The sequence below is a fragment of the Garra rufa genome, chromosome 17, assembly GCF_049309525.1.
Source record: "Garra rufa chromosome 17, GarRuf1.0, whole genome shotgun sequence".
NCBI classification, from domain to species: Eukaryota; Metazoa; Chordata; class Actinopteri; order Cypriniformes; family Cyprinidae; genus Garra; species Garra rufa.
This window is the reverse complement of record NC_133377.1, coordinates 27840143-27867926: the sequence shown is the minus strand read 5'-3', so window position 1 is coordinate 27867926 and position 27784 is coordinate 27840143. Positions and strand designations below refer to the sequence as shown.

At 36.6% G+C, this 27784-nt stretch overlaps 3 protein-coding genes across 4 annotated transcripts in view; 1 reads left to right on the top strand and 2 right to left on the bottom strand.

Moving 5' to 3' along the window:
* Positions 1-180: 180 nt before the first annotated feature.
* Positions 181-13175, bottom strand: tfap2e (transcription factor AP-2 epsilon). 2 transcript variants are annotated; one of them, XM_073822017.1, is made up of 7 exons: positions 13049-13175; positions 10716-11165; positions 7418-7472; positions 4066-4297; positions 3865-3983; positions 3423-3561; positions 181-2068 (listed from the first exon to the last, which is right to left on the bottom strand). In XM_073822017.1, the coding sequence occupies exons 1-7, from the start codon at positions 13091-13093 to the stop codon at positions 1807-1809; spliced, it is 1302 nt and encodes a 433-aa protein (XP_073678118.1). In that variant the 5' UTR covers positions 13094-13175; the 3' UTR covers positions 181-1806. The 2 variants fall into 2 exon arrangements, with proteins under 2 accessions (XP_073678118.1, XP_073678119.1); XM_073822018.1 differs by lacking the exon at positions 13049-13175 and adding an exon at positions 12438-12593.
* Positions 13176-15529: 2354 nt separating this feature from the next.
* Positions 15530-21005, bottom strand: ncdn (neurochondrin). The gene is made up of 7 exons (XM_073822016.1): positions 20958-21005; positions 19974-20187; positions 18357-19484; positions 17200-17444; positions 16596-16811; positions 16371-16513; positions 15530-16102 (listed from the first exon to the last, which is right to left on the bottom strand). Exons 2-7 carry the CDS (start codon positions 20172-20174, stop codon positions 15684-15686), a joined length of 2352 nt encoding a protein of 783 aa, XP_073678117.1. The 5' UTR covers positions 20175-20187; positions 20958-21005; the 3' UTR covers positions 15530-15683.
* Positions 21006-22067: 1062 nt separating this feature from the next.
* The window catches only part of LOC141290068 (mediator of RNA polymerase II transcription subunit 30), a 7248-nt gene continuing 1531 nt past the window's right edge, over positions 22068-27784 (top strand). Inside the window, exons 1-4 of the mRNA XM_073822264.1 lie at positions 22068-22220; positions 22311-22544; positions 23302-23460; positions 25839-25928. Coding sequence (XP_073678365.1) covers positions 22311-22544; positions 23302-23460; positions 25839-25928 — 483 coding nt within the window. The 5' untranslated portion in view covers positions 22068-22220. The remainder of the gene's footprint in view (positions 22221-22310; positions 22545-23301; positions 23461-25838; positions 25929-27784) is intronic.

Below are 27784 nucleotides of genomic sequence, written 5' to 3'. Positions count from 1 at the left end.
CCTTTAGCAAATGGGGCTAGAAATTTCAAACATCCCCCTGGGTGCTCAATTTGTATCACGCTAATTTTGTAATCACGCCAGATTTGTACCATGCCAACAAGTCCGTTTATGCAAAGCAAAAACCTGCTTGTTATGTAGAAAAAGTTGTTTTCATCAGGAAGTCAGCATCAAGCGTTTGAATTCAGTCAGTGGTTTAATAATATATTACATTTACATTGCAATACGGCAATAAGAATAACAGGAACATTGATAATAAACATACAACATGAAGTACAAAAGGACATTTTCAAATCTGTTTGTCAATACCTAATTACTTGTGCACCCTCATCCTCAAAGAAGTTCACTTTCAGAACAAAAATGTACAGATAATGTACTCATCCCTTTGACATCCAGGATGTTCATGTCTTTCTTTCTTCAGTCGTAAAGGAATTATGCTGTCTGAGGGAAAGCATCTCCATATAGTAGGGCTGCACGATTAATCGCACAATGTTGTGAGGCGCGTTTAGTCAATGAAGCCGGTACTTTAATTAGTAGTAAATCTCCATCAGGTGCGTTCAGCTGGAGCGGCAATTAATACACAGAGACGTAAATCACTGACAAGCTACGCCAAATCGCGCTCAAAATCGCATTCGATTTTGAGCGCGATTTGGCGTAGCTTGTCAGTGATTTACGCCTCTGTGTATTAATTGCCGAACGCTGAACGCACCTGATGGAGATTTACTACTAATCAAAGTACCGGTTTCATTGACTAAATGCGCCTCACAACATCGTGCGATTAATCGTGCAGCCCTACCATATAGTGGACTTCTATGGTGCCCCTGAGTTTGAACTTCCAAAATGCAGTTTAGATGCAGCTTCAAAGTGCTCTAAATGATCCCGGCCACGGAAGAAGGGACTTATCTAGGGAAATGATAGGTTATTTTCTAAAAAATCGACAATTTATATACTTTTTAACCTCAAATGCTTGTCTTGTCTAGCTCTGCATGAACTCTGTGTATTCCAGTTCAAGACAGTTAGGGTATGTCAAAAAACTTCCATCTTTTTTTCCCTCCAGGTTCAAATTCATCCTACATCGCTGCAGAAGTACCGACCCAGTGTTTACAAAGTGAACATGCAAGATCAAACGCCCTTTACCAAAAAAAAGGTAAAACAGCGATGTAGGATGATTTTGAAGTTGGAGGAGAAAATGAGATTTGAGTGTTTTGACATAACCTAACTGTGTCGAACTGGAATACACAGTACCCGCAGAGCTAGACAAGACGAGCATTTGAGGTTAAAAAGTGTATAAATTGTAATTTTTTTTTAGAAAATAACTGAGCAACCACTAGATAAGACCCTTCTTCCTCGGCTGGGATCATTTAGAGCTATTTGAAGCTGCATTTAAACTGCATTTTGGAAATTCAAACTAGGAGGCACCATAGAAGTCCACTATATGGAGAGAAATCCTGAAATGATTTTCCTCAAAAGACATAATTTCTTTACGACTGAAGAAAGAAAGACATGAACATCTTGGATGACAAGGGGATGAGTAAATTATCTGTAAATTTTTGTTCTGGAAGTGAACTTCTCCTTTAATTGTCCATGTCATTCGATTGGTTTAGGATCTCCGATTTTCAGAGAACACCGTGTAGGGCCCCGTCAGAGGAAGCTTGAGGTCCGCATTTCCACTTTCGATCTTGGATTTCATCAGAGGCGAATGTAGTCAGTGCAGTACGCGAAACGCTGGGGTGAACGCACACATTCGTACACATAAATACACTCATACGCTCCTAAAAGTGAGGGAGGTAGTGTCTCTCTCTGGATTGTTCATTTGCGGTGTTTGAGTTCCTTGTCGTGGTGGCTTTTTCCTCCTCCCTCTCCTTTATCCAGCAGTTTTAGGGCCTCTAGCAAGTAACTCTGGAAGGCCGAGAGGGCGGCGCAGATGGCGGGTGTGCCGAAACCGTGGGTGAGGAGGCTGAAGTGGGTCAGGCTGCTTTGCACCCCGGGCTCTAGGCAGGGGGTGGGGCGGCTGGCACCCAACGGCGACCTGTCCTGAGACATCAGGTCCACAAACTCCTTGCAAATCTCCCTGGAGACACAGAACAAGAGGTGAGCGTCAGTAAGCCATGCAAAACATGTAAATAAACAGTTGTTATTGGTTTGGAAGAACAAAGTGATAAATTTAGGGAAAATGTGTTTGGAAATAAGTTGTTTTATTAAAGTTTGTTTTAAAACTGGCGACCCCAGAGAATGCCGGGGTGTTAAATTATTACCTTGTTATTTCAAAAATGTTCAAAAATCATAAGATCAATCACAATTATTTTTAATCTATTGACTACCCTAGCTTTATGTTTTTCTTCAGGCTTACTTAAAAAAAGAATTTAGATATTTAGTAAATATTCTCGGATTTAACACACACACACACACACACACACACATATATATATATATATATATATTATTTTTTTTGGCCATAGAACCTCTTCTTATAATCTAAAGGCAGCCATATTATGTCAAAAAAAATAAAAATAATTATAAATATATATATATATATATATATATATATTATGTGTGTAATATTATTATTATTACATGTTTAATTTATTTACAAATATTTACATATATGCATATATTAATATAAATATAAATATATAAATATAAATATTTACATACAAATAAAACAAACTTTTTTTATCTTTTTGTGTATGTGCAATATTAGTATATTATTATTATTTTCTTAAATTATGGAAAATATTTACATATATACATATATTTACATATAAGTCCTAAATAAAAATAAACACATTTTTTATGTTTGTGCATTTGTGTGTAATATTAATACATTATTATTTTATTAATAAAATGTGGAGAATATTTACATATATACATATACATATACATTTACACACACATTTTATTTCCTTAAAATTTTACACATATATATGTACATTTTTAATGTGTAAATATACGTTTAATGTATAAATTAAATACAGCCAAATATATACATTCAGTGAAAAAATGTTTTGTGTATGTATGCATATATTTATAAAATATGTACAATCTGAAAACTATTTACTACTTAAATTATTTTTATTAGGTAAACAAAAATTTGCATACAACTAGAGTGGTTGATAGAATAAAATAATTGTGATTGACCAGTATATGAACAAAAATTTGGTAAATGTATCACCCTTGTGGGACCCACTGGACCCGAGTTTGAAAACCCCTTATAAAATAACTTTTAGTTGCATTGATGAACAACCCTTGGTTTATATATGAACTATACCTGAGTGCTTCAGGTTTATTTCACCATTCAAAGAAACTATGCATTTAAGTTCGACACCATTCAAACGTTTTTATTAGAACTGAATAGACTTATTCCTTTTGAGTAAGTAAAACTAGTGATTGAACCTCTCGAAGATCTCAGCAGATCTAATACTCACTTGGTGGCCAGCAGCATACTACGTCGCGTGGGTAGCTGATCTGGGTCCGTTTGTCTGCACAGATACTCTGCAGTGGCCCGGGAGGGGAACTCGGTCTCGCACACATACCCAAAGTCCCGTGCGAGATGAACCGCCTCACCTGAGAAGAGAGCGTGAAGATTGAAAAGTGGAACTTGAACGTGCTGACTGAAAGCTTGAGGTGATAATAGGCTCCCGAATGTTTAAAAATGCCTTCTTAGGCACTTATAATTTTAAGTTAACACTCCCAGGAAGGTTATTGCTTCACATTGAGATTAACATCTACGTTCTCATAAGTGACTGATAATGTAGTGCGTGTGCTGTGTTTGGGACAATTACTGCAGCAAGTACGAGGCAGCGTCTCAGCAGCAGATGAAAATCTGATAATGTGCGTGTGTCTGGTTTTGATTAAATGTTTCAGTACCTTCCACCAGCGCTGTAAGGAGTGTAACATTGGCTGCCTTTCGCCGACCGGCAGGAAGGTTGAGGCCGATCTTCTCAAGGCGTTCTCTTAAACAGCGGCCTCCGTTTTTTGACTTGGCTCTGAGGGAAGAACAGGAAGAGTTGATTAACACCTTAGAGATTCATCTTAAACATCTTATGTTCTTCTGTCCCGTCCATTTACCTGCGCAGGACTCCTCCGAGCAGCGAGGCGTTAAGGCACTCAGGTGGGGCCAGGCGTCTTTGCACCTCTCCGACTGTGACCTTATACTTTGAGGTGGAACTGAGGAGCGACAAGCGTCCCGGGACAGAGCAGAAAACCTCTGCGGGGTTGGACACACCACCTAGACCCAGGCCTTCTTTAGTGAGGGACAAGGCAGACATCGTTGAGCCGTTTAACTTTGATGGGATCGGAACTGTAGGCAGAAAGAGAATGCGGTTTAGGGTATGTGTGATAAAATTACTTCAAACCACAGGAGAGTGGAATCTTATTTTAAAGAAAGTGAGATCAGACTTATAAAAATGTGATAATTTGTTCTTTTGGATTAGCCCTTCTGTTATAAAACCTTTTTAAGATGCTCTCCCACAGGTTGACATCTGTTGTCTCAGTGACACTGTGTTTAATTTCTGTTTCTCGCTCTTATTTTCAAATGGGTGTTGCATCTCCATTGGGGGAAAGCTTTATTCCATCTGTTGTGCACACAGTCGTTTTCACTTGTTGTGCTTGTAATTAAACTTTCCTGGCTCCTTTTTAAAATCTAACTTTCAAATGAACCCATTGATTATGGTGTCGAAAATAACACACAGCAAACATAAAACAGAAAATTAGGCTGTTATGTAGTCACCTATTTTAAAGCAGACATTGTATAAGGTTTCTAATAAAGAGGGATGAGGGAAAAAATGAAAATGAGACGTAAGCCTCCATTCAAACTCTAATAATGATTAGTGTTCTAGGAAGAACAGACTACCATTGGCTTTTAATTTGAGCTCAAGTATTTTTGTTACATCATTCCTAAAAACCTTCATTTGTTTTCATAAGATTAGCCTGTATGCAGACGCTTAATTCGTGCATTTGCTTATGCCACATCTGTGTGGGCTGGATTTCAAGCGGTTTTCAATAGGACTAGAAAATGCAGAGTATGCATGTATTAGTTAAATCGCTACATGGGTGTATGAATGATTCAAAACCTGGAAGGTTGGAGGGTTGGGGGAACATTCTGGCTGAGAAAAAACAGCCCAAGGTGGTTAACCTGGCTTAGGCTGGGCTGTTGGCTGGTTTTAGAAAGGTTTCAGGCACCTTCAGCTGGTCAGGTTTGGAGACCAGTAGGCCTCTTGTTTAAATGAGGTAAGCAACAGCTTTGGCAAGCTAGGAGACCATCTTAAACCAACTATATTAAGCTTAAGTTTAGGTATAACCCCCCAAATTCACTCATAATAACTCAACAAATGTAGGGGGGATATATTAAAACCTAAAATGTGACCCTGGACCACAAAACCAGTCTTAAGTAGCATGGACATATTTATAGCAATAGCCAAAAAGTACATTGAATGGGTTAAAATTGTAGGTTTTTCTTTTATGCTAAAAATCATTAGGATATTAAGTAAAGATCATGTTCCATGAAGATAGTTTGTAAATTTCCTGCCATAAATATATCAGTACTTAATTTTTGATTAGTAATATGCATTGCTAAGAACTTTGTTTGGACAACTTTAAAGGCGATTTTTCTCAACACTTTAGCAGATTTTTACATAGGCTAGCTGTATCTCGGTCAAATATTTTAGCTTTCAGATGATGTATAAATCTCAATTTTTTTTAAAAAAGTACCCTTATTGCTGTTTTTGTGGTCCAGGGTTACATATGTTTCAACAGTATTTGCAAACACTTCAGTAACAAAATGAAAACATTTGTTCCTGCTAATAATGCTTACACTTGCATTTGCCTGAGGAGGTAACCATATTTTACATTTACGCCGGTATCAGGCGTCAGTCATTTGTTATCCACCTTTTTTCATGTAAGAACGTCAGCCATTTGTAAAGTGTATGAGTCAGGTTTCCGGCCTCATCCAGCTATTTTTAAATGTACAAAACAGCTCCTTTTGCGGTTTGATATTGCAAATTGGTGTGTCTCGCCACGTTATTTTAACATATTATCTTAATTATGAACACACTGGTTTGTAGTGCAAACAAATTTACCTTTTACTGCACATTGTTCTTCTTCTTATTTCCATATCCAGTTTATCTTCCCATAAGAGCGTCAGCGGCCATTTGTAAATTTTATGGGTCTGGCTTTAGGTCTAATGGCGTCCAGCTATTTTTAGCTGTACAAAACATCTGGTTTTGCAGCTTGATATTGCAAATTGGTGAATGTCTTACCATATTATTTTAATGTATTATCTTAACTATGAACACACTGGTTTGTAGTGCAAACAGTTTTACTGTTTACTACATGTTGTTATTCTTCTCGTTATTTTCCTATAGCGGATAATAAACCAGAAGTCTCACCTCCTCCTTGAAGAAAAAAGTGGATAGATATCACAATTCTAAGTACAACAATTGAGGCATATATATTTTAAAGTTAATGTTGTTAAAAGAGAATTACTGACAGAGATTATTTTAAAAAAATCGGCTAATTCACATGATTCAAGTGAAGTCGTGGAGTAATAGTTGCTACACCACAGATCAGCCATCACCGCGCTCCCGTGTGTGTTTACGCGCGCTGTGGAGCTGAAGCAGCGCTCCTCTCCTCCCCCTTTCCAAGGATTGGCACATAACACACTGCGTTACTGTTTATATTATCTATATCCCTTATTGTAGAGGTAAAATGCTCTGTAGTATTGGCTTTCTCCTCTTCGTGGGCGGTGTGCGCGTCTTCGCTACGCCCTGCTGTGGTGCACTGATTTGCGGTCACAAACGAGCTCTGAACTCGCGGCCGAGGTGCTGGAAGCATCTCAGTCACATAAGCTGTGAGAGCAGATCCGTTTATTCATGTAGGCTTTAGTTTCCTCTCGACACAGAAATCTCCCTACACCCATGAGTACATAATTGATCCATTCTGTTGCTCGGTAAATAGGCGAGCACTAAATATATGCAATAAATCTAAAATAAACGCATAGGTAATTGATGAAAATATGCTGTGCTGCATTGCAGAACGTGATTTCAGAAGCTATCCTAATTAGCTATCCACTTCTGACTGGGAAGTGGAAAGAAAAGTGATGCTCTGAATTCTTCATAACTTTATTATCTGCTCTCTTCCTCCATTTCGCCTTTCTCTAATCCCCCTCTTTCTCTCATATGACCATGAACAGTTCATTAACAGCAACTGCCTTAAGGGTGAAGGCAGAGGCAGAGTGCTACAGGATTTCTTGACTTCAAATGAAATTGCAGAGCTGAATTATTTTGTGTGTGTGTGTGTGTGTGTGTGTGTGTGCTTGACTGAATCCTTTATGGTGTCTGAGCAGCATATAAACTCTTTCTTTTTTTCCAGCTACAGAGGTCACCCCCTCTTCTTTATATGTAATAGAGGTACAGACTCTCACCTTTCTTGATAACAGAATGGTCCAGGATTCCCAAAGCGGATGCCTCCTCCATACCCTGTTAAAACAGAATAGCATATATTACTTCACTTAATTGCTTGATGGTTGACTAGTTATTGATAGTGTGCTGAAAAACACTTGCAATGATTTTTTTTGATTATTTAAATTATTAGGATGATGATAACACATGATAAAAATATTGGCTATGAACATATTTGTAATCAAAACCTGGGGATTAGATCACACTGAATACTATTGTTCACAACGTTTTTTTAAATTTAAAATTATTCGCTTTTAATCGAATCCAAAGTAGTTTAGACGTGTAAATACATTATTATTATTTTTTAAAATATATACTGTATGTGTATGTCTTTATATATAGGCTACATAACAAATATAGACTATATTATCCACACAAAAACTTTTATTTTGCATTGATTAATCGCGATTAATCATTGCCCAGCACTAATTTATAAATGGCATTACAATATGTTTCTATATTTAAACTAGATATTTGTAGAAGATCTGAGGAAAAAATATGTAAAGTGGAAAAGAGCATGCATGTCAGACAGATACAACATTTCTTTTCCTCAAAGTAAAAAAGGATAAAAGTTCGTAATTAGACCGTTATTGATTTTTCCCTAACTCACATTAGCTATTTATTTGAATATGAAAGCAATGTATGAATAAAACAATACTGACCACTCTGAAAATTAACATCAGATGTTTGTCCATTTAATGTCGCAGGAATTACCGATTTAAAAAAAATAGTGTTTACGCTTATTTGTAGCTTTATGTATGGTAAATTAAACTATCAGGCTTGTTCCCGTCTAACTCGGTTCTCGGAAACGCTTCATATCATCAAAGGGAGTCCAGTTGTTTGTTGAATAATTGGCCGAGGAAACCGATTGGACGCGCTGTAAGTTTTTAATGACAGACAGAGACACGAACTCATTCTGCACCTGCCCACTACTGTTGTTTTCTCCACTGAAAGAGGGAAAGAACAAGCCATCATGTAGCTCGAGCCGAAAATCAAACGATTTAAACTCAGATTCTTCAAATCTTTTGTGGTATGGTCAGTTTAATGGATCATTTTTCTATTAGCGGCACTGACTTTTCCTCTAAGATTGTTCTGAAGAGGCTTTATTTATTTATTTAATACAATTAACTTACTATACATAAAATACTTAAAATAAATCATAGTGGCTTTGAACGTTATATATTGTACCTTTTTATGACTAATATAATTTTTTTGAAAGAATTTCGCTTTTTGAATTTCTTTGGAAGATATTTTATTCATATAGGCTACAATAAGACTTGCATCGTGATTTGCTTAATTGTGTGCAGTGGCGGTTCTACACGGAGGCCAAGGGAGGCCCGTGCCCCTGTAGACATGTCCTTGGCCACCCCTGTGGCCCCCCCGTACTGACCAAATAAAATAAAATAAATTAATTATGGTTTTACACACGAGCGCCAAAAGCGGAACTAATGCGACGCATCGTTCTACTTAAATGGGTAAATTAGAGCGGCGCACACAAACACTGCAGCAACAATTAGAACTACTCTTGGATAGAGGAGCTACGATTTATTTCTCCTGTTGCAAGAGTCGAAAGTAAGCAAAACAATTTCATTTCGTGAGTGACTTGTTGTTCTTGCACATAACCGTGTTACTTTTGTTTTTCACACTGATAATTAAATCAAGTTTGTAAATGGCTTTGTAAAATCTTTGTTAACGTTAGTTAATAAAAATATACAGCTGTTCATGTTAGTTCATGATCAAGTGCCGGTTTAGTTCTGCTGAAACTCTACACCTCTGAGAACTCTCTCATTAAAACAAAGAAAGTGTAGACATGATGTAAATAAGAGATTAATTGTACTGTGTAAATGTGATTTCATTACCTTTTATTAACTTTGAGAGATTGCGATGAACTACAGTAATGTATGAGTGACAGCTTTCCAGTGATTGTAAGGGGAGTGCGCACTTTTAAGACTATAATTAATTCAGAATTTGAATTCATTTATTCATGGATTCACTCTCTGATAACGCAACATCGCCATTGCTATCGTGCAGCACATAGGCTACTACATGAGTTACACAAACTAAGAGAAGGTAAAGCAGGTGCTTACTCATCAAAATATGTCTAAACAGCCGCACTGCACGTGTCGACACGCGCCCGTGAGTAAACATTATTTTTTTCTTTCACCATGCAGCAAACGTAAAAAATAATTAAACCGTTTAACTTATAGTACTTCTTACTGTCGATTAACAGTGAACGGTCAATATGAGCATCCCTAAAATGTTTGTATGATTTTAAAGTAAAATAAAGTTTATAATCTTTAAATATCACTTGTTGTCATTTTTTAATGTGCCCCTCTGGATAAACACTGGCCCCTCCTTGGCCCCCCTAGTCAAATTTGTCTAGAACCGCCACTGATTGTGTGTAATTATTAAACCGTTTAGTACTAGAGACTTTTAATTAAGAAGAAACACATTTTTTTTTACTTTTTTATATTTTTTAAAATTAATTGACTGTTAAGTCCAAAGCTTATCCAGCTTTTCTCTATGTCACCATCTCACATAATTTCCATTACACATGGATCTAAAATCTAAACCATGAAACATTAATTCACTTTTGCAGCACATATTAACATTTTAAAGTTTTATTTTTAAGATATTAAATAGTCAGCGGTGTTTCTAATTGAAGATCAGTCATATACGTTTTTTTTCCCTTTATTTCAGGTGTTTTTTTGTCGTCTTGTAATTTTTTAAATAGCGTTTTAAAATTATATATATATATGTATAAACATTTGTTTTAGACAGCGGGATACACTAATAAATATATAGATTTTTAAATCCTTCATAGCACGGAAAAATAATGTTTTTTGTTAAAAATGTTAAAGTTTAAAATGCATTTTTACACAAACGAAGGGTTATCACGGCAGAAAAAAAGGCCTACTTTAAAGCACTCATCAATAAAATATGATTATAAAGGTAATCGTTGTTTTGGAAAATATTTATATTTAAATTTCATGTAATGTAAGCTATATTTTATTTTATATAAAAAATGTATCATTAATAAAAGCACGCCAAATAGTCTCTCATTTAAATACATAACCAATAAACAGATAAATTATGTTATGAAGAGAGAGTTACAAAACAGTTGTAAAAATATGTCAAATAAATACTATTTATTAAAACATTCGTTGCTATTTTAGTAACAACAATACTAATGATTTGATTGAGCATGGTTCTTTCTCACAATTTCTAAAAAGAAATAAGATAAAAAGTAATTAAACTCACCTGAATGTCATCCAGACCATGATGACCCACTGCGTGCATTCCCAGAGGACCTTCACCGAGCGCCGCTGCTCCTTCACCCAGTCCATGATGGAGCAGCCGCGGAACGCCCGGATACTCCCGCCGAGGATCTAAACTCAGAGCGCGGTGTGACTGAGACAGAAGCCCCGCGTCCTCTGAGCGCGATCGCTGAGAGTGCCACGCTGCCTGCTGGTGCTGATGGAGGGAGTTGATGGACGGGTAGGGGTCCGGTAAATGCGGGTATCCGGTGTCTTGACTCTGGGAATAAGACAGCGAGGACTGGGGGTATGGAGGTGGAAAGTAGGGCGGCTGGAAGTCAGACGCCGGAGTGTGGCATAGAGGGGGAGCCGAGGAATACGCCGCCTGGTTCAGCGAAGAGAGCTGAGAGAGTCGCCCGCTCGGAGATGAGCTGGACAGTCCGTCCGCACGGTCCTGTGGGTAAAAAGAAGACATTTCAGTTTCAGTGAAAATCGTAAGGTTGACAATTATTAGGGTCCGCCATATAGCTCATAAAAGTGACTGAAAATAAACGTATAAAGTGTTACTTCATGTCATAACTGATGCTGCTCCCCTGTATCCACCCATTAATTTCTAACAATAACGTTTCAAAAGTCTCGATTTTCTTCATCAGTAATTAAAATCAAAGTGCAATCTTGGATATTTAAGATATCAATTAATATTAAGTTTTGAAAATAGGATAGTGGATTGGGTCTCTTTGTTAATTATGAGATGTGCGTAAATAGTTACTGTTATTAGAATAATGTATTAAATTTACTTATAATGTGTGTGACTGTTATGTCAACTGTGAAGTGAAGATAACTGCAGATTGTACATTAAATTAATTTGTTTACTTTTTATGTTCTGGATTTCAAGGTATTCAATTAATGGTCGTTAATCGTACTAGCCTATATTAATTATAACCATACTAATAAAAAATTCTAAAAGCTTAACAAATGCTCCAGAAATAAGAGGTTTTTCTGTGCCAGGTGTTTTAATGATACCCACTGTTTCAAACAATTAGGATTGATAGACAGACAATAGATACAATTAATGCTGCTTTACAGGATTACATGCAGAGAAAAACACGTAGGCCTAATAATTTAGCTTCTATAATTTTCCTTGCCATTTTCCAGTTTCTCGGATATTTTTAGCAACATTATTTAAACGACTGAAACACTAACAAATGCGACAGCATTTTTCATTTTATAGCCTACTTCTCATTCTCACCTTATCAATTTAACATTTTATTTCTTGACATTGATTTGTTTTATTATTTTTACCTTTGTTATTTCTATTTAATATTTTTCTTCATCTAGGGCGAAAAAATATAATGTGGCAGTTTTGTGTGAAACTCCATCACATGTGATAAGAACAAATCAAACCGAAGTTTGTCTTGCTTTTTTTTCAGCCACCGAGTTTAATGATTCTCCTTGTTAAAACGCAAGATATGACTTCCAAGTCACTGTAAGACAAAGACAAGTCTGTTATCTTCGTTTAGACCAATGGCAGCATGTGACATTTCCAAAGAAACACTCCAGCACACTTTTACGCTTCCATATTAAACACACACTTAATACCATTGACCCCGATTACGCTCGGTCGTCTGCGCTTTCCTCGATACGCTCATCGCAGCTGATATCACATGACAATCATCTCGATGAAGAGTCCAACAGATCAAAAGGACTTTGCATCAGTTCAACTCACCATGGTCGAGTAGGTGTGGACTAACATCTGGACACAAGAGCTCCAATACGCCTTTTACGCGTTGACTTTTACAGCCTCCTTAAAACCTAGCAGTCAATAAAACGCCGGGATCTCGATCCATTAACTAGACAGTCCCAGTGATGCTCTCCTCTCTGGATGATGCTCTATATCAGACTGGCCCTGTTAATCACACCCGAGCGCTCTTATAGCGCTACACTATGGGGGGAGGGGTTGGGTAGACCACCTTAAAGGGACATTAATTAATTCTTCTAAATTAATTCACTCTCTTCATTCATTTCAAAAATCCTTCACCGTTTTTACTGCTTTTCTGCAGGCTAATGGTTCACCAAACTTCAACAGTTTATTAATAGTGAATTGTGATTTTTATAAAATCACATAGATAGAAAACAATTATAAGTTTGTGTTTAGCCCATTTTTTTTTAGTTTTATTTATTTTTCTTCCAGTCCTACAAGCAGCTGTACTAAATTTTGAGAAATAAATTAAATATTGTCTGTTTTTTTAAATAAGTAATCTAATTCTAGTACTCCTAAATATACAACAAAATATTTTAGCTGAAACACTAACAGGCTAATATTGAAGTGAAGCATACCTGTAAGCAGTAGGGTTCTGTCTTGGTCCGTGACTTCCACAACATGTTTCTGGATGAAGTTGTCGTCTTTTGTTGAATTCAAGACGGGAGAGAACAGACTACGTGCCCTGTGAGATGAACAGTGACAGAGAGGTACCGGAGAGACACGGGAGTTTTATTGACAAAAAGAGACAAGAGTTGAGAGCGGGAGAGAGAGAGAGAGAGAGAGAGAGAGAGAGAGAGAGAGAGAGAGAGAGAGAGAGAGACGTATGATGATATGCTGATGGGCGGAGGATAAACTTCTGTGAGACAAAAGTGGGGGCAAATGGGATGCTGATTTTGGATGGCAAGGCGGACTGAGGAAAGTTTAAGCGGAGAAAATTACTTTGCTTTTATTTCAGCATTATTGAAATGCTTTACCTAGGCTATACAGAATGTTTTTGGTCATTTTATCCTCAAGGAAATGTTCTAACATCGTCACATTTGTGCCAAAGGCTGTAGTTGTCGAATAAACAAGTGTCAAATAAAACCTCAGTCAGACAAAAGTCATCTTATAATAAGGGATTTTAACTGAAATGCTGTGTTTTCTGGTCATGTCGGGTCGAGACGTGTTGCCACCTGTTTTATAGAATTATTTAACAGTATTTCTATATGTTAGGCTGCGTTTTTGCTATTTCATTGTTTTGTTTCACATTCTTCGTCATATTTTGGACATATTTGATGTTTAATCAAATAAATGTAATAATTTTGCCCCAAAAATGCTATGTAGGCAGCACAAGTAGGCAGTAGCCTACTAACTTAAAAAATGTTATTAGGCTACTTTCAATTTCTTAAGATTTAGTTATTAACAGTGTTGGGAAAAGATATTTTTAAAAATAATGCATTAGAATATTGCCTTACTCCCTACAAAAGCAACTAATCACGTTACTTCGTTACTTTGTATGGAAAGTATTGTTACTTTTGCGTTTACTTTTGTCCTTGTAAATGAAAAAGTAATGCCTTACTTTAGTTAGTTAAAAAAGTAATCTGTTTACGCAACTCCCGTTACTTGTAACGCGTTTTCCTCAACACTTATGAGGGCCAAAGCAGTAGCAACTGGCAACTAAACACATTTTTTTTACGATGCCCAAATGCTTTGGCTAGGCTATACAGAATGTTTTTGGTAATTTTACCCTAAAACCTGGACAAAATGTTTAATCAAATAAGTTGATTGGTTTTGCTCGAAAATGCTGTCTAGGTAAGCAGCTCACTATGTTTGCAGACACATTTTTTATTACTTTTAGTTTCATTACGTAGTAATGTTGGGGAAAGTTACTTTTAAAAATAATGCATTACAATATTGCATTACTCTGTAGAAAGTAACTACATTACTTATAATGCAAAGTAATGCTTTACATCTCATTTGAGTTACTTTGACATTACTTTTAAAATCTGGGCAGGGCTTGCTTGTTTGTTTTTAATATAAAAAGTTTTATTTTTAGCTAATGTAAAAGCCAAAAAGTGAAATGAATACGAAACGATATTTTACGTCTGTATAGTAGAATGTAGGAGAAGACGGTTCAACAATTTTCAGCAAAAAAACAATGAAGTACAAATGTTAGTTTATCTTAAGTAATTATTGCTTATTAGTACGGTTGAACTGGATCATGAAAATCAGCAGCAAAGACTTGAAAATGGGATTAAATACATAAATGATGTTTGGATATTTAACATTTAATTATTCCAGGTTTGCATTATATTCTGAGTTCGCATTTTACTTTTTAAATTCATTTTGATGTATTCTGAATCAGCCTTTTCCCCGAGTGAGATAAATTCATTCATGTTCACATTTAGTCTAGAACTACAGTTAAATCATGTTTACACAGCACTTCCGATTTCTCTCAACATGGGGACAGGAGACTTGCCAGAATGCCAGTCAATAAATGGGAAAACAAAGTGACTTGTGTTACTTATTTGAAAAAGTAACTCAGATATTTTTCTTGTAAATTAAAAAGTAATGCGTTATTTTACTAGTAACTTGAAAAAAGTAATCTGATCACGTAACTCGCGTACTTGTAATGTTTACCCTCAACACTGATTATAAAAGGCCAAAACAGTAGCAAATGACCATACATCTGCAGAAAAGGGCACGACAGATTATTATTATGCGTTATTGACTTTTCAAGGTTTGAAAAAAAAAAAAAAAAAAAAAATTATATTGAGAAAACTCGCCTTTAAAGTTGTCCAAATTACGTTCGTAGCAATGCATATTACTACTTAGTGCTACTTAAGACTTCGTAGTCCAAAGTCACAAATCATTCCTTGTCTGTTTTTGAATTAATATAGATTGCTGTAAGGATGCCACCTACTGGACATACTAACACACAACACTGACAGGTCAGTGCAACAGATGCATTTCACATTACATAAATGCACCTTGCAAATGTAAGAATGTCAAAGTGAATTCCAGGTTCGTTTTTATCGTTTTTAAAACAGAAAATAACTTCACTTCAAACCACGTCAAAAGCAGAAATATTTTTATTCAAAATTCTGATGTATACAGAGTGTATTTATTACACATCCTTCTGCAGTTTAAATATGCCAAACTGACAAACATGAAAATATGGTAAGTGCTTTACCTGTTTGTCTGTTATTAAATATATGCATTTTACGAAATCTACTCCACCAGTATTCTGCTAAGCTGTGGCAGGCCCTTAAGAGATCCACAGCTTGCACTCTTGACGAGCTCACTAATGTCCTTGCGACACACTGGGCATTGCTTGGCAATGGCACACAGGACTTCCTCTAGAGCATCCTGTGAAGGTTGGTCTTGGAGGCGTCCACTGGACCCCAGCAGAGTAAAAATGTTCTGCAGCCATCCTTCATCTCTGATGAGGGTGGTTATCCAGGGCTGAGCACGAACACAGCCGCCCAACGCCTGCAAACTGAGTCTCCAGAGCTCTCCAACCTCCTCCCAGTGTTCCTCCCAGAGAGGGCTGATCCGTTCCGGTTTAGAAACCTGGCTGGACTGCACAGCACTCAAGAGAAAAGACAGAACTGAGGAGAGGAAACGCCGATGGGCAGGTTCTACAGGGTCTGGAAAAATTCAAGACACCCATTATTAGGCAGCAACAATAAACATATCCTGTATTTTTACCTATCGATTGCCTTAAATCTAATGTTTACTTAAAAGGATAGTTCACCGCAACGTGAAAATTCTGTCCAACCAATCACCAGTACATTTGCTAATAGCCACTGACTTCCATAGTTTTCCTCCATACTATAAAAGTGAATGGCTATCATCACCAGCATTCTGCTTTACACATCATACTAACCAATTCGAATCATTTCAAGCCACTACTACCTTTGGAAGTTGACTTCAGTCTGCCAATCATGAGCCCCAAAGTGCAACAGTTTGCTGCTAAGACCAAGAGGCGTGGCTTATGGAGAAGAATGGGCAGTGATTCACTCAGCATGTTTTCCAGAGCAACGAAACAAGGATCAGTCCTGAGAGAGCACAATGGAGCAGTGGATCAAGTCATGGTTAAGTAACAGCTTTTCTTGTATGTGAATTCAGATCTGTGTGTACCTGACTCGTTCTGGCTCGGTGATGGCAAAGTTTAGTAAAGCAGAACACGCCGTTTCCAAACTGGGGTCTCGAGTCACCGTCTTCCCACTCTGACCTCTCAAAGATGCCCAACCTTTACTCAGAAAATCCACAAGCAAGGCTGGAGTATCCAGAGAGAGAAGAACCCGCCTCGGCTCATCTTCAGCAGAGAGGTGGCACAGAGCTGGGAGAAGATATCTAAGAAAGAACAGGAACATATACACACTTGAATAGACAGCATAAGATATGTATTTTTTCATAACCGTGAAGAAATTAAATTTTTTGAGAATTTTTTTTTCTCCATATAGTGGACTTCAATGGTGGTCAATGGGTTGAAGGCCCAAATTGCAGTTTCAATGCAGGGCTCTACACGATTCGTCATTTTCTAAAAAAAAAAGGTATATAATTTAACCAGTCCACTGTATGGAGAAAAATCCTGGAATGTTTTTCTCTAAAACCTTAATTTCTTGGTGACATGAACATCTTGGATCACATGGGGGTGAGTAAATTATCACATAATTTTTTATTCTGGAAGTGAACTTCTGCTTTAAAAAAAAGACAGCAAAAGGGCACAGTAATGTCTTACCTAAGAGCAGCTTCTCTGTTCCAGGTCCCGTCTTGTGAACTGTTGCTGATGGACATCTTTGACATCCAATCAGCAAGTCCCTTGCCTTTTCCCCCTCCCTTGAAGTGACTTTTAGCATAGCCGATGAGAAAAGGCAGGAGTTCAATGACATCTTCCTTCAGACATGAGGTTTCTTCAGCAAGCCAAGCACAGAGGGAGCGAAAAGTGGCAAATAGAAAGGGGTCATCATAATCCGTCTGTTCCTTCTAAAGGGTAAAAAAAGAATAATTGTTTATAATTCTATAACAAGAAAACATAATTTATTTTTACATAAAGTGTTTTCCTATTCAATTAAAGAACTTCTTTTAAAAAGTTCCTAAAGGAGAAGTTCACTGCCACCTCTGTATGTCAAAGAGGTTCACGTCTTTCTTTCCTCACTCACAAAGAAATTAAGGTTTTTGAGAAAAACATTCCAGGAATTTTCTCCATTTAATGGACTTCAATGGTGGCCAACAGGTTGAAGGTCCAAACTGCAGTTTCAATGTGCTCTACTACACAATCCCAGCCGAAGAATAAGTGTCTTATCTAGCAAAACGATCAGTAGTTTTCTTAAAAAAAAAAATTTAAATCTATATACTTCAACCACAAATGCTAATCTTGCACTAGTTCTGCAATGCGCATGAGCATCTTTACGCATTACGTAATCATGTTGGAAAAGTCATGCGTGATTAGTTCCTTGTCTGTGTACTTCATTAAAGAAGGTAGGGTAGGGCGAAAAACTCCATCTTTTTCTCCTCCAACTTCAAAATCGCCCAGTATCGCTGTTTTACCTTTTTTTGTAAAGGCGTTTCTTTGCACGATCACTTTGTAAACACTGGGTCAGTACATCCACCTACGTTACACGTGCGTGATTATGAAATGTGTGAGGCTGAGTGAGTGTAAGACGAGCATTTGTGGTTAAAAACTATATAAATTTGTATTTTTTGTTGAAAATGACATTGTTTTGCTAGAGAAGACCCTTATTCTAGAGCCCTTTAAAGCAGCATTGAAACTGCAATTTGGACCTTTAACCAGTTGGCCACCACTTCATTTATTTTCGACTGAAGAAAGAAAGACATGAACATCTTGGATAACACTTTCATTATAGAAGTGAACACCTGCTTTTAAAACACTCTCACCTGTTTCAGATAGTACATTTCAGCTGAGAAGGCCTCCTCCAGAGCTCCTAGGACCTGCCTGCTCTGCTGAAGACTCAGGCCAGTGATAGTGGTCTGTATTTGGGCAGGGTTTGAAACTGCCCCCTGGCTGCAGGCTTGTTCCATAGCCGCCTCCATGATGCGATAGCAGGCAGTGAGCGTGTGCTGCAACTTGGGGGAGATTTCTGTTCCCGGTGGTTCTTCTAGACCCATCCTCACCTCCACACATGCCCGGTTCACCAGCAAGCAACAGAATTTAGGAGGTCCCGTTGACTCCCATCCATACAGGTCCAGAAGGCAAGCAGATACTACCAAAACCAGGCCTAAATGCTCTTGAGTGAGCTTGCCCTGAATCAAAGGTCGTAGCGAAGCCCATAGATTTCCCACAATCTCCTTAAGCACCTGGCTTTCTGACTCGACCCCGGGTGGAGGAAGAAACGGCGGTATCTGAGAGCACATCTCTAATCTGTCCTGATCTGAAGCTCGGCAGAAGTTTTGCGAAACGGTCCCCAACAGCGAAAGAAGATCAGATGAGTGTTTAGCCCAAGCCCGTGGTCTTACACTAGATGACAACAGGTGACCCAACAGCGGAAGGCCTTTTTCATGGCTGAGAGTTTGTTTTTTGTGTACGGCTTTACATAGAGCCAAAACAGCACCACGAGTGAGAAGCTGCTCAGGGCCTTGTGGTAAAGCACATACAGCATTTAACACCTGATAGCAGTCACAAGCCAAAGCCTCATCCAAGGAAGACGTACTAGAAGTGGTCTGGGAATCTGTAGCACTTTCAGTTTGAGATCCAGAGCTGCTCTGGGATTCATTCTCAAGTGTTTGTGTCTGTTTATCTGTCCAGGTGGGTCCGTTTTCTAGTATGCCCAGGATAAGAGGCACTGTGCTGAGAAGTTGTGGATGGGCAACTATGCTTGCATCTGTGCTGAGAGCAGCCAGCAGAGCAGTGCCCAGAGAGATCAACTCCTCTGGGGGCAACCCGGAGCTGTCGTCACCCCGAAACGCTGTAACCAGAAGGCGTGCGGGCAGATTCAAGCCTACAGCTTCAAAAATCCGATGTAGAGTGCCTGTATCCAGTTGTCCTGCTGGACACAACCTTGTGATCTAAAAGCAAGAGATAACAATGAGCAACACAATATGTGACCCTGGACCACAAAACCAGTCTTAGGTCGCTGGGGTATATTTGTAGCAATAGCCAACAATCCATTGTATGGGTCAAAATTATTGATTTTTCTTTTATGCCAAAAATCATTAGGATATTAAGTAAAGATAATGTTCCATGAAAATATTTGATAAAGTTCCTACCATAAATATATCATAATGTACTTTTTGATGAGTAATACGCATTGATAAGAACTTCATTTGGACAACTTTTAAGGTGATTTTCTCAATATATATATCTATTTGCACCTTCAGATTGCAGATTTTCAAATAGTTGTCTCTCAGCCAAATATTGTCCTATCCTAACAAACCATATACAAATGGAAAACTTATGTATTTAGCTTTCAGATGTTGTATAAATCTCAGTTTCAAAAAATTGCACATATATGTTTTTCGGTATAATGGAGATGAGGAGGATAAGTTGTTGTTTACCAGTAGAAGTGCTGCTAAAATGTGGCTGTCATTCTTGGCATGAGTGAGAGCATGTAGACAGCGCTCCAGAACCTCTCTCTGAGATGGAGAAAGACCACTGGTGTCTGAACTGCACCCTTCTTCAGCATTTGGCTCTGTGCTGGGTGGATGCTGTGGGGTAGAGACTTCCTCTGGGTTGAGATGACACCCATTCTCTGCCATCTTCTGGGCCAACCTGTAAACCACCATCACACATCAGAAGTTACATTAACTGCTTCATATATGAGTCCAAATGAATACATATGTGACCCTGGATCACAAAATCAGTCTTCAGTAGCACAGGTATATTTGTGGCAGTAGCCAAAAATACATGGGTCAAAATGATCTATTTTTCTTTTATGCCAATAGGATATTAAGTACAGATCACGTTTTATAAAGGTATTTTGTAAATTTCCTACCGTAAATATATCAAAACTTAATTTTTGATTAGTAATATGCATTGGTAAGAACTTCATTTGGACAACTTGAGACGATTTTCTCAATATTTAGATTTTTTTTTGCACCCTCAGATTCCAGATTTTTAAATAGTTGTATCTCGGCCAAATATTTTACTATCCTAACAAACCATACATCATATATCAATGGTAAGCTTATTTATTCAGCTGTTATCTAAATAAAAATATAATATACTATAATATACTGATAGATAGTGCTTCAATATGTCAGATTCAGGACTGGAAAAATGTCTAAGGCATATTCAGGTCAGCAGATTAACTGGTTTAAGAGTTTACATCACAGAACTGTAAATGACTGTTGTGTAATGTTTTGCTATTGTATTATGAACAACTAATAAGTTAAGAGTTGACCTGAGTAGCTAGCAAACGTAAAACGAAACATATTTAAAATAAAAAAAACATATTCAACACATATAAATGTCCTAATTAATGTAGTCTAGTAAAAATCAATCAAGAAGCCATAAATATACACCATATGTAGTGAACAAACCTGAAACCAGGCAGGATTATCGTACACACACGTTGAAGCTACGTGTCGTGGAGACGGAAAACTCGCGAGACATAACGAGAAAATTCGATTTCAAAATAAAAGTCTTCAGTAAAAAGAAAATTACAGCAATGCGATGTGTGCGGCTGATTTTGCGTGTCATGTTTTGTACCAAGTATCAGGTACACTACCAGTCAAATGTTTTTGAAAAATAAGATTTTAATTTTTTTTTAAAAGAACATATTTATAGAATAATTATTTCAGATAAATGCTGTTCTTTTGAACTTCCAATTCATCAAAGAAACCTGAAAAAATTCAGCTGTTTTCAACATAATAATAAATGTTTTGATCAGCAAATCAGAATATTAGAATGATTTCTGAAGGATCATGTGACTGGAGTATTGATACAAAAAATCAGCTTTGAAATCACAGGATTACATTACATTTTAAAATATATTTAAATAGTAAAAATAGTAAAAATAATTTCAAAATTTTACTGTTTTTGCTGTACTTTGGATCAAATAAACGCAGGCTTGGTGAGCAGAAGATAGTTATTTAAAAACATTTTAAAATCTTTTTTTTTTTTTTCTTTCTTTCTCTTTTTTTTTTTTAGAAATAAATAAGTCTCAATATCTGTGTGAAAATAACTGGGAAACTGGGAAAATAAAAGTTTACATTTATTTATTTATTTATTTATGGAGCACGTTTAGTACTGTTCATGTATAGTGAAAACTCAAATACAAAGTAGTAAACAGTACAGTAAATAGTAATATTACGTTACAATATAATACAAATATTAACATTTATAATACCAAAATCAGAAAATTATTTCATAAAAATGAAAATGAAATAACACTAAAAAGATACATAACAATGATTGAATATAGTACATGAATACGTTTATTAATATAATTTTATTAATATAATATGAATAACAATAGACTATTAATAATTTATTCTATTTTTTACAACATTATATTAATATTATACTATAATACAAATATGAATAAAGCCCAAAAAATAAAACACAAATCAAATTCATTCATTAATAAATAAGAAGGCTTTGCTTTTCCTGACTGGATTTACAGGTACCTCTATGTAACACAGGAAACAGGAAGTGATGAAAGAAGTAATGGCCAATGCTCCTCTGTTTGAAACTGAATGTGAGCGAATTTAGAAGACCCTCATTTATTTATCAATATTTCTGTTATCCAGCAGAATTAACGTTAAACTACTCACAGACTAGGAGCAACACCAATTAGCGCAGTAAGTTTCTACACAAAGCCCGTACTCCGAACTTGAAGCGCTGAATTCAATGTTCCATCCATTCACTTAATGAATGATCTCTGTTTTTAGATGTCTGCTTCACTCCCTCAGAAGGGACTTGGTCCGGGTATGCCTGTCATGCCCCCTCAGCAACAGCAGCAGCCGCAGACACACATGCCTCCTGGCCTTGCGCAGCCCGGGATGCCTCCACAAGGTGCCCTGCGGGAAATCTCTCCCGTTTACCTGTGCCGCATCGGTCAGGAGACTGTCCAGGACATCGTCACACGCACTATGGAGATCTTCCAGATCACACGAGCCACTCAGGTGAGTCTGTGTCCAGGGTTTCATTAATATATTTGTATCAAAAACAGGCAAGCCTTCAGGAAATCAAGCTCACAGAATAAAATCTCTCGTTTGTTGTTCACCTTAGTTTTTTTCCACCAGAAGGAAAATTGTGCTGCATGCACTTGAAGAGAACATAACCTATTCTCATGTTAAAATGTGGACAGTGGATGTTGTAACGCTCTAACCCGGATAACTATTAAAGTATGAAATGAAAGAGATAGAAAACGGCAAGGTGATCCACACATTTAATGGTTGGTACATGACAACTCTTTCTTGGCGTTACAAAATAAAAGTGAAGGCAAAATAATAGCAAGAAGGCAGAGCGAACTTATCATCTGTATGGTTCTCATTAAAACAGTCACGTAGTCATTCTACGTCATCTCCACACAGCGTGAGTTATATGTTACGTGATCAGTCTCTTAAAGGGCACCTCACAATATAATGTAATGTATGCAAAAACATAGCTTTGGCCGTTACAATGTGGAAGAGTTTTATACTCCTATGTATAAAGCTGTATAAATTGTAACCAAACAATAGAATTGAAAATAAAAATATAGATTTTATTCCAAATTTTTTTTTTGTATGTTTCATTTGGACATGCATAAAATATTTCAGTACATAATACATTTCAATGTAGCTTAACAGATAATGTTCAAAGACAAAAAGACTAGTGCATTTGGGAATCGGATATACATTTTGCTTTTTTAAAAGAAAAATCGGGTTGTGTTTCTTCTAGCTTCCTAACGGTGTAAACCAGAGTCAGGCAGCGTATCAGGACCGCTTTGGGAAGCTGCAGGAGCATCTGCGTCAGCTAACACTGCTCTTCCGTAAGCTGCGTCTGCTATATGAACGCTGTGTAGAAATGACACCTGACCTCCAGGAGTCTCCACCTGAGGTGAGTTTGATCTATGTTTACTGATATTGCCTCTTCTGTTTGCCTTTTGATGAGCTCAGCCCTTTTGCTAGTATTTCACTTATTCTGGCTAGCCTCTTAGATCACATTTGAAATTAATTTATTAAACATTTTTAGATGTTTTAGATTTGCCTTTAGAAATATTTTTATAGAAAGTAAGGATTTTTGATAGAAAGTAAGGAATGTATTTGCAAATACACTGTTTTATTTATAGTTTAACCCTGTAAAACCTGATACAGTTGAGGTCAAAAGTTTACATATGCCTCACAGAATCTGCAAAATGTTAATTATTTTACCAAAATAAGAGGGATCATACAAAATGCATGTTATTTTTGTTTTAGCACTGACCTATATAAAACATTTGACAATAAAGATGTTTAAATAAAGTCCACAAGAGATGATAATAGTTAAAATGATAAAAAATGACCCTGTTCAAAAATTTACAAACACTTGATTCTTAATATTGTGTTGTCACCTGAATGATCCACAGCTGTTTTTTTGTTTGTTTGTTTAGTGATAGTTGTTCAAGAGACCCTTGTTTGTCCTGAACAGTTAAACTGCCCTCTGTTCTTCAGAAAAAGCCTTCAGGTCCAACAAAATCTTTGTGTTTTTTTTGTATATTTGAACTCTTTCCAACAATGACTGTATGATTTTGAGATCCATCTTTTCACACTGAGAACAACTGAGGGACTCATATATAACTATTCTAGAAGGTTTAAATGCTCACTGATGCTAGTCCAGAAGGAAAAACGATTTGCACCAAGAGCCTGGGGTGTAAACTTTTGAACCGATTGAAAATCTGTACATTTTTCCTATTTTGCCTAAATATATATTTTTCTTCATTTAGTACTACTTATCAGAAGCTACAAAAAGATACTTGTTTCCCAGAAGACAAAATAAGTAAAATTTACCCTAATCTTCAAATTCAAAAGTGAGTGTTTGAACCTTCTGTAATAATTGCATATGAGTCCCTCAGTTGACCTCAGTGTAAAAATGAGGATCTCTACATCATACAGCCATTGTTGGAAAGGGTTCAGATACACAAAAATGCTGAAAACCAAAGAATTGTGGAACCTGAAGGAGTTTACTGAAGGACAGCAGGCAGTTTAACTGTTCAGGACAAACAAGGGACTCATGAACAACGATCACTAAAACACAGCTGTGGATCATTCAGGCAACAACTCAGTATTAATAATCAAGCGTATGGAAACTTTTGAACAGGGTCATATTTAGAAATTCAAGCAAGGTATATATAAATATTTGACCTCAACTGTATACGAAATAAAAATCAGAAAAAATCTAATCTTTTGAAATGCAAAAGTTTGAACCTTTAGATGAAATATTAAAAAAATGAAAACCAAATTTTATATGTATTTTATGTTTGGTATCATATTTGATACACCATGATTTTTATGGCTCATACAATATGATATAATGAGAATATGGTGCAATTTGGTGCAGTTGCTGGTATTTATATGTCTAAGAAGTAAGATGAAATTCTGTTAGCATGGAATGCAAATCACTGACTAGTTATTAACATGAAATGATCATAATGCCAAAAGGAAATATGAACAGCTTACCAAGTACCTTGTTTGGTTTCATATCTTGTCATATAATCAGACTGCAATACTAAAATAGATTTACATATGAAGTTACTTGCATGTCTTAGGCGTGTATTAGTTGAATAGACAACCTGATTACAGAATTTATGTGGATGTATTAAAAGCTTGTATAGAGATTGCAGCAACATTTAACTTACCAGCAACCACCAGCAGTGATAAAGAAACAAATTTAATTTCTTGCTATTAGAGGTAGCTGGAATGTTGTGTATTATTAAGAAGAAACACACACACACAAAAAAAGACGCTACCTTTTTCAAGAATCTTGTTTTCATGATGAACAGCATGAATAGTCCACAAATGCTTTAAAATCCTTTGTGGGGTATAAGATCTGTGAGTCAAGTCATATCTTTGCTGAATAAATATAATAACATGGTGCAGTTATTACTTTTGATGTAGAAACCAAGCCTAAAATATGTTTTGTTGTTTTCCTTGTTGTGGGATTTTTTTCAGATATACTAGAGTAGGGTCCAAAAGTCTGACACTACATTGAAAATATAGGATTTAAAACGTAATATAATCCTGAAAATATAGTTTGAGTTTGAAACATTTTTAGTGAGAGGAAAGGCATATTTTTGTAAGATTTGTTGTTCAAATTGGCAATTTGGCATGAAATGACACAAAAATGTCAAATGGAAGCTTTTTAATTTATTTACATTTTTCAAATCAGATCCAATTTTGGAAGACGGTTATTACAATACAGATATCATTTCAATAATCGTTTTACTTCCATCCTTCCAGCTGGTTCCTTATGTGGGGGAAGAGACAACATCTCTGAGAGTGGAGCCGTGCAGCCCAGCGGTTATTCAGGAGAGACAGGAGGTTCTAGAGGTTTGTTTCATTCACTATCATCAGTCTCTAAACATAGTTAGATATTATGCTTATTCATTTGGATGAAAAAATAAATAACATATGGGCTGAGGGTGAATCAACCATGGATGATGAAGTGGAGATGTATCACCCTCTGTACCTTAAATAGACTTTATATGATATTCAAATGTGGATTTATGCAATTTAAAAGGTCCTTTTAATGCCATCATAATTTTTATTCTCATCTGCAAATATACATAATGTATAAATAAGGAATTGTAAAATTATATTGTAAAATATTATTGTTGTTTAAAATGTAATTTATTCCTAGGGTTGGGAATCGAATATCGATTCCGATTCTGGAATCGGATACTTGTTATAAAATTTTTCCTGGGTGCATTTTTTCATTTAGTGATCTGCCAGGACCTTACGTGGTAATGTAAACATCAGTCGATAAGATGGATCGCGTTAAGCATTTAAAAGTGTGTCTACACTTTGTAAAAACCGAAGACAAATCTACCGCTGTACGCAAACTTCATCTTAGAGATCTTCAAGGGACGGATTTTAGTCCCACGCCTGCCCGCTCCAGAAGGAATATATGTTATTTCGTCCCGTAAAAGCCCACATAAAAGTAACTTATACCCCCGCGGGAAGACAGCTATTATCTCTTGGCTGCATGAAACAAACCCTCCCGGTAATGTAAAGGCAAAGATGATCAGAGTAATAGTAACGAACTCGCACGTGCCTAATGTATTCATTCTTGTATATTAGAGTCGTATATTAGAGTCGTACATTAGGCGCGCATACGTCCGCGATTGATTCAGAAACTATTCATGCTTTCGGGACTCTGATCCATAGTATTTTTGCGTGAAATTTCAAAATATTTTGCATAGTTTTCAAAATGAATGTCCTGTGAGTTTTTTTTATAATGAATGCTTACCCATAGAGGTGGATCTTGCACGGGTCAGTGGTGTTTATGCACATGTGAGCACCAGCAGAAACAGATTTACAATGTATTTACTGTATTTTTCATTTACATGTTTATTTTATAATAAATACAAACAATAGATATTCAGTCACTTAAGAAAGAGTATTCTGAAGTTGTGAAGAATGTCTGAATTAAATAATTTAAGTGCTTTAAATCTGTATATGTGAATTCATGTTAAAAAGTTAGAGCAGAGGGTTTTCTTTTAAATTCAAAACTATAGCTTTAATTTAAAGGAACACTCCACTTTTTTTGGAAATAGGCTCATTCTCCAACTCCCCCCGAGTTAATAAGTTGAGTTTTACCGTTTTGAAATCCATTCAGCTGTTCTCCTGTTCTGGCGATATCACTTTTAGCATAGCTTAGCATAGATCATTGAATCCTATTAGACCAATAGCATCGCATTCAAAAATGACCAACAAGTTTCGATATGTGTCCTATTTAAAACTTGACTCTTCTGTAGTTGTATCGTGTACTAAGACCGGTGGAAATGCAAAGCTTCAGTTTTCTAGGCTGATAAGATTAGGAACTACACTCCCATTCCGGCGTAATAGTCAAGGAAGTTTGCTGCCGTAATATGGCCGAAGCAGGAGCAGTAATACCACGCAGCACATGTGCAAATGCTAAACTAGCTGGGAACTCATTTCTGATAATACTCCGCCTGCTTCGGCCATATTACGGCAGCAAACTTCCTTGACTATTACGCCGGAATGGAAGTGTAGTTCCTAATCTTACCAGCCTAGAAACTCGCAGCTTTGCATTTCCACCGGTCTTAGTACTACAGAAGAGTCAAGTTTTAAATACAACAAATATGGAAACTCGTTGGACATGTTTGAACGCGATGCTATTGGTCTAATAGGATTCAATGATCTATGCTAAGCTATGCTAAAAG

Bases quoted from the DNA above. Each gene is read 5' to 3' on its own strand.
- ncdn (XM_073822016.1), bottom strand. From the start codon at position 20,174: ATGGCAGAGAATGGGTGTCATCTCAACCCAGAGGAAGTCTCTACCCCA. The intron at 17,445-18,356 runs GTGAGAGTGTTT...TTTACCCTTTAG, and splicing joins AAATGTACTATCTGAAACAG to AAGGAACAGACGGATTATGA. The intron at 16,514-16,595 runs GTACACACAGAT...GTGCTCTCTCAG, and splicing joins ACCGAGCCAGAACGAGTCAG to GACTGATCCTTGTTTCGTTG.
- tfap2e (XM_073822017.1), bottom strand. From the start codon at position 13,093: ATGTTGTGGAAGTCACGGACCAAGACAGAACCCTACTGCTTACAG. The intron at 7,473-10,715 runs GTGAGTTTAATT...CTGTTTTAACAG, and splicing joins ATGGTCTGGATGACATTCAG to GGTATGGAGGAGGCATCCGC. The intron at 4,298-7,417 runs GTGAGAGTCTGT...TTCTGCCTACAG, and splicing joins CCATTCTGTTATCAAGAAAG to TTCCGATCCCATCAAAGTTA.